At 44.5% G+C, this 11,085-nt stretch overlaps 1 protein-coding gene across 2 annotated transcripts in view; it reads left to right on the top strand.

The window, feature by feature from the left end:
• Nucleotides 1–278: 278 nt before the first annotated feature.
• Nucleotides 279–11,085, top strand: part of LOC311134335 (SLIT-ROBO Rho GTPase-activating protein 3-like) — a gene marked incomplete at both ends in the record, with an annotated part of 138,652 nt that continues 127,845 nt past the window's right edge. For both annotated transcript variants that reach the window (XM_084167983.1, XM_084167982.1), the window contains one exon: nucleotides 279–345. In XM_084167983.1, coding sequence (XP_084024109.1) covers nucleotides 279–345 — 67 coding nt within the window. The remainder of the gene's footprint in view (nucleotides 346–11,085) is intronic.

Raw genomic sequence — 11,085 nt, 5'->3', positions numbered from 1 at the left:
GCCCCTCTTCTCTCACATAAGCATAATACTTAAGAGAGAGACATACAAGCCCTATGCAGGTGAACATTAGGGGAGCTAACTATAGAATTTCGCGTTGCATTTCTTTATTTAGTGTCAAGTGTTACTTGGAAAGTTACGATTTTTTTGTTGCATTGAACTAATTGGACACAAACAGCAGAGAATACGGAGAAAAACGCAGCAAGAGTCGAGAATCATAAGAGGACCTCTCGAGCAAGCCTCGACATCTCACCGAGTCTCAACCTCATATCTCAGGAAAAATGTCATCTCAAACTAGAGTCAAGAAGGACAAGGAGATCATAGGAGAATATGAAACGCAAGTCAAAGGTGGGTAATAAAAGATATGCAAATTAGAAAAAATTTTTGGATCTTGTGTCTGCATAAATAGCCCTGCAAGCTAAATGACACATGGGACAAAAGTGGGAACGCATAAAGGCTACTGTATTTTGAAACAAATAGTCGCAATACAGCATTTCAATGAATCATAAGTAAATAACGTTTTGCTTTTGTGCCTCTGCCAGTTCTGAGTGCAGTAGAGCAGTAGACTGAGAGTCCATCACTCGTTGGATCTTCATGCCTGCTATAAATTAGGTTACTCATTGGGTCAACCTGGACTCAGAGCATTTCGTATTATTCTGTATGTAAATCCGATCTTGCCATTTAGTATGAGATGTTATGTTTCGTATGGGATGTATTAATTTGTGGATGTCCATAATCTATTTCGTATGATATGTTACGAATTGCAATTCGTGCAATATGTTACGAATTTGAAAATGTACAATATGTTACGAATTTGCTAAACGTATGATATGTTATGAATTCCAATTTGTTTTTGCTAGAATTGGCTAGGTAACTAACGCTAACGTTAGCTAGCTGGCTAACGTTAGCTAGGCTAGGGGTTAGGGTTAAGGTTAGGAGTTAGGTTAAAGGGTTAAGGGAAGGGTTAGATAAAAGGGTTAGGGGAAGGGTTAGTTAACATGCTAAGTAGTTGCAAAGTAGTTAAAAAGTAGTAAGAAGTTGCTAAAATGCTAAAGTTGTCTGTGATGAGATTTGAACAAGCAACCTTTTGGTTTCTATACATTCGCGTTATATGCTTACCCATCCACCCCGACCAACCACCCTACTTTAGTTTTTGCCTTAAGTAACCTTCTGTCTTATGTAACCATACCAAAACATAAAATATATTACTAATTTGAGTGTCCAATATTTACATTTACTATGTTACGTCTAGTCTATGAGAACAGGCAGATTGGGTTGGCCAGTGGTGGTTAGCTTGGTCACCTTTATCATCAGCACCACTATTCTTTGTAGCTGTTTTGCAGGTGATATGTCAATGAACTTCTGTCGGCCTATTGATTAGGGCCCATTAATAAGGCCAGTGGACATGTGGGAGAAACCCCAAACGTTCAAATGTTTCCTCCTTATGATAATATGATTCATAGCTGAGGTCCATTCTTCAACGATGCACCCTAGAAGACGGATGGGTCATAGTAAAGATTTAGAAAGGTGGACTCGGACATGGGCTTTTCCGTCTGGTTTGTTTTAGGGTCAGTGTGTTTATTTATTTTATTACTCTTATTTTACAAGGTAAGTTGACTGAGAACACACACACACACACACACACACACACACACACACACACACACATAGATGAATGATTAATACGGTAATCTACATTATATTGCATGTGCCACCTTGGGAATAGGCTACAAACAATAGTAGCCTGCATTGGAAATATGATAAAAAATCCATGTGCCAGAATTCCTTGGAGGAAATATCCCAGCTCTCAGAGTGTCATTATAATTAATATAGCTGGATTAAATATAAACATACTGTAGCATGACATACCCCTACAGTATGTGTGTTTTTCTGCCTCAAGCTGGCTGATGTTTATGAAGTCACAGAGCACCCTCTGAGCATCAAGCTGATCTGTGTGTGTGTGTGTGTGAGTGAGAGTGAGGTGGAGGGGAAGGGGGTCTTTGCTGTCTGTGCTGTGACTGAACAACATTGCAGGTCTTTTAGGGTCTGTATTCAGGCGTATGTGGCTTCTGCTCTGAACAGATGTTTTACTCTATCAGGGCATCAAACACATCTCCCCAGAGTCCAGACAGCTGACTCTCACAGGGGACATATCTGGGTCTGGCTGATGGGTCTTCTCATGTGGATGATAGGCTCTTAAGGTGTAATGAAACAAATATATACAGATGTTGTTTTTCATGCAGCTTATAGTGAAATGTTATGATAATTTCTATGAATCTTTATGCCATGTTGTGTTTTTGCCTCTTGGTTCTTTTGACCAATCACATCTGATATTTTTACGTAAGCGCTTTTTCAGAGCTGTTCTGATTGGTCAAAAGACCAATTAGTGAAAAAAAAGATCAGAATTGGGCTGCCTGTCTAAACGCAGCGTTAGAGAATCTATATATATTTTATTGTCACATACAGCAGGTAGGTGCATGTGTTGTTTTACAGGGTCAGCCATAGTAGTAGAGCACCCTTGGAGCAAATTAGGGTTAAGTGCCTTGCACAAGGGCACATCGACAGAATTTTCACCTTGTCGGCTCGGGTTTTTGAACCAGCGACTTTTCGGTTACTTGCCCAACGCTCTAACCGCTAGGCTACCTACTGCCCAGACTCTAATTAGGCAAAAGTAGGTTTAGTTTATTTGACTGAATGTCTTACTCTGGGCCATACTGTCACGATCGTCTAAGGAAGCGGACCAAGGCGCAGCGTGTTTAGCGAACATGTTGACTTTATTTAATTAAAGCAACCACGAAAACAACAACATAAATGACGATAGTGAAGTCCACAGTGACAATGACTGACTAGGAACAAAAACCCACAAACACACGGTGAAGACACACAGTTTAAATATGGCTCCCAATCAGAGATAACGAGCCGACAGCTGACACTCGTTACCTCCGATTGGGAGTCACTCAATACAAACATAGACATCGACAACCTAGACACCCAACATAGAACATGAACACATAGAATGCACACACCCTGGCTCAACATAATGAGTCCCAGAGCCAGGGTGTGACAGTACCCCCCCCTAAAGGCGCGGACTGCGACCGCGCCTCAAAAACCCCAAACAGGGGAGGGCTGGGTGGGCATACCTCCTCGGTGGCGGTTCTGGCTCCGGCCTTGACCACCACCCTACAATACACCCCCCAAAGTACCCCTGGTCCTGTCTAGCCCCGCTGGCCGGAGCCGGACTGACGACACGCGCCCCTGGCTTGGTGCGTGGAACAGGAATGGACCGGAATGGGCTGGCGACGCGCACCACAGACTTGGTGCGGAGAGCAGGAACGAGCCGGACAGGGCTGACGACGCACCCCGTAGGCTTGGTGCGTGGAGGAGGAACGGGCCTTACCAGGCTGACGACTCGCACCCCTGGCTTTGTGCGTGGAGGAGGAACGGGCCTTACCAGGCTGACGACTCGCACCCCTGGCTTTGTGCGTGGAGGAGGAACGGGCCTTACCAGGCTGACGACTCGCACCCCTGGCTTTGTGCGTGGAGCAGGAACGGGCCTTACCAGGCTGACTTCTCGCACCCCTGGCTTAGTGCGAGTGGCAGGAACAGGCCGGACCGGGCTGGCGACGCGCACCGTAGGTTTGGTGCGAGTGGCAGGAACAGGCCGGGTCGGGCTGGCGACGCGCACCGTAGACTTGGTGCGGGTGGCAGGAACAGGCCGGATCGGGCTGGCGACGCGCACCGTAGACTTGGTGCGGGTGGCAGGAACAGGCCGGACCGGGCTGGCGACGCGCACCGTAGGTTTGGTGCGAGTGGCAGGAACAGGCCGGGTCGGGCTGGCGACGTGCACCGTAGACTTGGTGCGAGTGGCAGGAACAGGCCGGACCGGGCTGGCGACGCGCACCGTAGGTTTGGTGCGAGTGGCAGGAACAGGCCGGGTCGGGCTGGCGACGCGCACCGTAGACTTGGTGCGGGTGGCAGGAACAGGCCGGGTCGGGCTGGCGACGCGCACCGTAGACTTGGTGCGGGTGGCAGGAACAGGCCGGACCGGGCTGTGGAGACGGATAGGAGGCCTGGAGTGAACAGCGGCCACCACCCGTCCTGGCTGAATGCCTACCCTCACACACTCTGTGTGAGGCATCTGCACAGGACGTACAGGGCGGTGTACCCCTGGCCTGGTGGCCTCCTGGATTCGCCCCATCTTTGCCTCCGTCAGCCCCGTCGTCCATGCCGTGTGCCCCCCCCTAAAAATTTATTGGGGTTGCCTCTCGACCCTCCGACGCTGCTCCCACGTCCAGGTTGCCTGTTCCTGGACACGCTGCTTGGTCCTGGTATGGTGGGTTTTTCTGTCACGATCGTCTAAGGAAGCGGACCAAGGCGCAGCGTGTTTAGCGAACATGTTGACTTTATTTAATTAAAGCAACCACGAAAACAACAACATAAATGACGATAGTGAAGTCCACAGTGACAATGACTGACTAGGAACAAAAACCCACAAACACACGGTGAAGACACACAGTTTAAATATGGCTCCCAATCAGAGATAACGAGCCGACAGCTGACACTCGTTACCTCCGATTGGGAGTCACTCAATACAAACATAGACATCGACAACCTAGACACCCAACATAGAACATGAACACATAGAATGCACACACCCTGGCTCAACATAATGAGTCCCAGAGCCAGGGTGTGACACATACAGTATTAAAGGCGTGGTGACAATACTGTATATGATCTGTGATCAATTAGACTGAATGTGTTTACTCTCACTGTTCACACCCTATAATAGTGTGGATGAACACACTGGCTGGCATCAACTATCCTTATGTTGCCTTGACCTGTCTCACTGCACCTTTCTGTACATAGTTCTGTTTCATTGATTTCAAAGTCTGGGATTATCTCTAATTTAGTAATGGATCACAGACTGAGAGATTGGATTTGTGATTTAGGCCTGAGATAAAGGCTATTAGGGAATTCCGTCTGGGTTGAAGCTGGGGATTAGTATCTTATTATTGTCAAGCGTGTCAATCTGTTATTCACCATGTTTATCACTGGGCTGGGCGAGACATGTTTTCTATGATGATGATATCAATGATGCAATTTCACCCAGTGCCATCCTAGATAATCCAGCCCCGTGCTGCTGTCACTGTGTTCCTATGCATCTGAGGGTAGTGGCCTTGGGGTGTGAAATTCAAATGAGGCAAATAAGAGATGGAGCTAGATCATTAAGAATAATGAAGAGAGAGAGAGAATCCATCTTGATCAATCTGAACTGTCTTCTACTACTGTAAAAATGGGAAGACAGGGAATATTTTAGCATGCTAGAGAAGCCTGAACGCTTCAGAAATGCTGTAAATAATGTAAGCCATCCAAAACATGAGACCTGGCAGTGTGGTGCCAGGACAACAACCTCTCCCTCAATGTGAGCAAGACAAAGGAGCTGATCGTGATCTACAGGAAAAGGAGGGCCGTACAGGCCTCCATTAACATCGACTGGACTGTAGTGGAGTGGGTTGAGAGGTTCAAGTTCCTTGGTGTCCACATCACCAACAAACTATAATGGCCCAAACACACCAAGACAGTCGTGAAGAGGGCACGACAACTCCTTTTCCCCCTCAGGAGACTGGAAAGATTTTGCATGGGTCCTCAGATCCTCAAAAAGTTCTACAGCTGCACCATCGAGAGCATCCTGACTGGTTGCATCACCGCCTGGTATGGCAACTGCTCGGCATCTGACCGTAAGGTGCTACAGAGGGACCTATATACTAGGCGGTGTCAGAGGAAGGCCCAAAGAATTGTCAAAGACTCCAGTCACCAAAGTCATAGACTGTTTTCTTTGCTACCTCACGGCAAGCGGTACCGGAGTGCCAAGTCTAGGACCAAAAGGCCCCTTAACAGCTTCTACCCCCAAGCCATAAGACTGCTGAACAATTAATCAAATTTTACATATGCAAAAAAAACATTTCCAATTCACATGTGTGATATAAGCACCCACCTAATTAATATGTGTAAGCTGTATAGTGTGATAAGTGACTGAACAGGCGCCAAGAGAAAGGGTAGGACACTCCTAAGCATCAGTGTTGCTAAGTGGGCGGGGTTGAGTTGCAATGTGAGAGAGGGAAAGCTCCCCTCTGACAGTGGTTCCACTTATGCTGTGCTGTAGGAGCTTATGGTTGATGATCCCCTGAGACCCCTCAGATGCTAGGAGATGATGAGAGGAGAGGGGGAACTTCCACTGGAGGATTACTGCTACTGAGATTGTATGTATGTAACTGCTGGTAATAATGGAAGTGAAACCTAATGTTGCCTTATATCAAATCAAAGTTTATTGGTCGCATACACAGTTTAGCAGATGTTATAGCGGGTGCAGCGAAATGCTTATGTTATTAGCTGCTAACAATGCAGTAAAATATCAAACAAGTACAAAAAACAAATAATAGGAAATCAAGAACTTCAGGAAGAATCCATTTAACAAATCATATAGCACTGTAACAGTAATCAAAATGCAATCTATACGTATGTACACCGGAAGAATTTAACACGATATAATAAGAATGATATACAGCAGTAGATTCTGCTAAATGACTAAAATGTAAAATGTAGATACAGTATATTAGAGTGAGCTATATATGTCAAGAATCCAGTATATAAATAAATATATGATGTGTATAAACAGTGTGACTAAATACAAAGTACAGTAGTAGAAATATTAGAATGGGCTTTGTCCGGGAATACAGTATTTAAATACTCAGTGTGAAACGAGAAGTGTCCAGTGGTTCAAGTCTCTATGACATGGGACAGCAGCATTGGCTGTGTGATAGCTTGTGTGTGTGATTTGTGTGAGTGAGTGTGCATGACCTGGTAGACGGCTAATGATGGCTAGTAAACAGTCTGATGGCCTGGTAATAGAAGCAGTTTTTTAGTCTCTCAGTCTTGGCACTGAAGCACCTGTACTGACTCCGTCAGCTAGACCAGTGGTTCCCAAACTGTGGGGCGCGAGGGGTCTGCAGGGGGCCCTAATCTATGGATTTCACATGACTGGGCAGGGGTGTAGCCATGGGTGGGCCTCAGAGGGCATAGGCCCACCCACTGGGGAACCAGGCCCAGCCAATCAGAATGAGTTTTTCCCCACAAAAAGGCTTTATTACAGACAGAAATACTCCTCAGCACCCTGCCCTCCCCCCTCTGACGATCCCGGATCCCGCAGGGGAAGAAGCCTTATGTGGAGGTCCTGGGCTGGCGTGGTTACACGAGGCAGGTTGGACCTACTGCCAAATTCTCTAAAACGACATATTAATTTTACATAGCCTATTAGTAAAGACAAGATTAAATTGAGAATAGTCTGATGGGTGAAAATATGATCACTTGATGAGAGAACAGCATGTGCAGCCTGAGGCAAGGAACAGAGCGCAAGCTTTTTTGGCGACTTTCTCAAATCATCAGTAGCCTGTAGTCGCACCATGCAGCCCATATATGTTTTGATTTCTAAGACATTCTAAGGTGTGTATCATTCACAACTGCCAAATAAATAATACATCTACTGTATAGGACCTGTTTCAAATGATCACTTTTACCCTCAACATAGCCACTTCATATGCGCGCACTCTCGCTCCGGAATGGGAAAATGTGTGCAAAGCTGTGTGCAAAGCTGTCATCAAGGTAAAGGGTGGCTATTTGAAGAATCTCAAATATATATTTTTGGTTACTACATGATTACATATGTGTCATTTCATAGTTTTGATGTCATCAATATTATTCTACAATGTAAAAATAAAGAAAAACCCTTGAATGACTAGGTGTGTCCAAACCGTTGACTGGTAGTGTATATATATATACACAGTGCATTTGGAGATTTTTCAGACCGCTTGACATTTTGGCAGGCAATGCATTGAAATAATAAGTACTGAGGATTGGAGTGTGTACCTTCACTAGAAGTAGGCACTGGGATCTAGTTAACAACATCTCTCGTCTTTAGCTTGCCATTGGCCAGACCTCTCCAGTATGGCTCCTCTCTCTCTCTGCCATGCCACTGTGACGACTGGAAGGCAGTTTTGTTCATTCAACCATTTATTATTCAGCATACACCTGAAGCTGCCATGGGAGCTTTGCTCTTGTTCCATAAAGCCTGGCTGTGTATAAGACAAGGCCTTGAAAGAGAGTAAGGGAGAGAGAGACTGATGCTAATTTATGGAGAAATCCGCCTCATCACTCTTTCTCAGCTGCTCAAACACACAGAGGGTCTCCAGCCACCAACACAGGGGGGCTCTGACATCAGTTGGTTAACAATGGCAGGTTTCTCTTTCTCTAGTGACCAGCCACTGTTTGCTACCATAATTAGATTCAGTTTGTGAAGTGGCACCTGTTATATGGTGAGTTATTGCGTTTTCGGTATGGATGATGTATACAAGAAAGAGAGGGGATTGATGATCAGTGGTGCCTTTCTGATAGGCCATGGCACAGCACAGCTGGCTCCTGCAAGGTTGCTTGGCTTGTATTGATAGAACATTAATAGAATGGTTTCAGTAAGTTATCAGTGAATTATTTTAATAGTCATTTGAGCTCACGAGGATGAAGATGTATGAGGGTAGTTCCATTTGATTTCAATCACTTTTTGACCGCACCCATTTTAATTTGAACGAAACTTTCCGTACATGTTTGCCCATGGTAAAAGTGGTCAGAAAGTTACTTTGCCAAAACATTTAAGAGAGATGCTCAAAGTTGACCCATTTTGAATACCCCACCCTACCATGAGACATCCATGTCTTCGTCACTGAAAAATATTAACGTTTGAGATTTATTTAATTTTAAAGCTTACAAACAGGGTTGTCAAACTATTTTATAATTTCTTGAATTATTATTATTTTTTACCTTGTGAACGTAAATTATCTAAAAACGCGTAAACTGTGATTTTTTTTCATATTCACATAGGTTGTAGCTTAGACCCTATTTTACATAATCTGAGGTGTTTGTGTTGTGCCCACTATCGGGTGAGACACAACATACTCTAATCTCAGCTCCTTCTTGTTCATCCATTACAGCTTCCTTCTCTGCTAGATTGGCTTGATAAAAAACAAATTTCTGCCGCATTTCCACCGCTTGTTTTCTCCCCTTTCATAATTCCTTCTAAACCACTCAGTTGTGTAGCCAGGCCTTATGGCGCAGCTCCCATGGCGTGGTTGTCTTGTGAATGGTCCATTTTTATTAGATTTGTCTGTTATTTATGTTGGGCTGTTCTCTTTCCCTCTTCCCCCTATGCCCAGCCCTTGCTAGGGGGCAGTAGGTTGCCTGTCCTGTTGGCAGCCTTCCACACACACACACACATGCCTACACACACACACACACACACACACACACACACACACACACACACACACACACACACACACACACACACACACACGGTGCAGAGGAAACAGGGTCATGTTACTGCAGGCAGGCAGCTCTCTGTAGTCTGGTCAAGGGAGTTTTCACACCTTTGGGCTCAGGTTTCTACTGCTGGGCTGTTGAGAAGCCGTTCTCTGCAGATTCTCCTCAGCCAGACCAAAAGCAAACAAACTCAACCTGCTCTTCAGATTCAATAAAAACCTGAGTGGGATTTGATGAACATCTCATGTAGCAGGTATGCCCAAAAGCACTCTGTCTGTGTAATGTCAATGTTACCCAGAGGTCTGCTAAACACCCCTGGGATATTTAGAGTCACCCCTACTGATCACACCATTACTATTACTGAGATACAGTCAGAGATGTGTACTGTACGTACTGCACAGGTACAACTAGTCTTCAGCCTTTCAGTGAAATTATGTGAATGGTTAGAGAATAAATACTATTTTGCACATCTGACAATAATTCCCTATTAAGAACTTTAGTAAGTTGAGCTTGGAACGGAACAATACTATGCCTAAATATTTTTTCTGATTATCCCTCTGTGTTCTTCTGTTTTGCCTTAGCATATTATTTTTAAAGTAACTGTCCAGTGAAAATCTCACTTTTAAAAGTTAACATATTTAGTTAACTCATACCCAAATAATGTTGTTGACTAATCCTATACTCATATTTGTGGCCAAAGCATAAATTGGAGAAAAAAAAACACTTAAAAAAAACCCCACCTCAAACAGTACGTTTTAAAAATGCTTGCTATTTCCACATAGACGATGAGCTGGCCAATCAGCGGTCTACTCTCATGAATATTATTAATGACCGGTATACGCCCATGTAAAGGCCGTCACGCTGCTTTCCTAGCGAGTACCACTTCCTCCTTATTCGGATCACACCGAGGCTCGAACCCAGGACCTCTGCCTTGCTAGCACATGTGACCACCCTGGTAAATAATTGGTCTAGCCTAAATTAAACAAATTCAGATTTAGCCTACAATTATAGCGAATTTGTATTTGATTTTGAATAGCCTAGTAATAGGGCATTTTTTATATTTTCATAATTAATAGGCTGACACATTGCCTTTAGCTACAGAATATCTCACCACCGTGAGTTTCCATCTCCTCCCTTCTCTCCTCTCCTGTCAACAGTGTTTTGTTGTGAAAACATGTTACTATTGATGTACCTGAACAGATTTCACTTGGTTTCCCAAATTAAGCACTGGGTAGCTGCAGGAACAAGGTTGGAGAGCCCATGGCATACAAAGTTTGGGCGGAATATCACCTGTCACGCAGCGAAATTACCGGAGTAGCCTACCCTACATGCGTGAAAAACGTACCTGCGGGAAAGTTTCCTCCGCTATTCCAGTGTGGATGACATGTATTTTTTGTCTTGCCCCTGTTCTTGCCCATTTGATAATGGGCCATTCTATATTAGTAAAGACAAGATTAAATTGAGAATAGTCTGATGGGTGAAAATATGATCACTTGATGAGAGAACAGCATGTGCAGCCTGAGGCAAGGAACAGAGCGCAAGCTTTTTTGGCGACTTTCTCAAATCCTGTATCCTTTAGTCGCACCATGCAGCCCATATATGTTTTGATTTCTAAGACATTCTAAGGTTTGTATCATTCACGACTGAAGTTTCCAAATAACTCTAAATCTACTGTATAGGACCTGTTTCAAATGATCACTTTTACCCTCAACATAGCCACTT

The sequence above is a fragment of the Coregonus lavaretus genome (genome assembly GCF_964263955.1).
Source record: "Coregonus lavaretus genome assembly, chromosome: 8".
Lineage (NCBI taxonomy): Eukaryota > Metazoa > Chordata > Actinopteri > Salmoniformes > Salmonidae > Coregonus > Coregonus lavaretus.
Note: the sequence above shows the minus strand (reverse complement) of the source record. Positions and strands in the feature narration are given on the sequence as shown.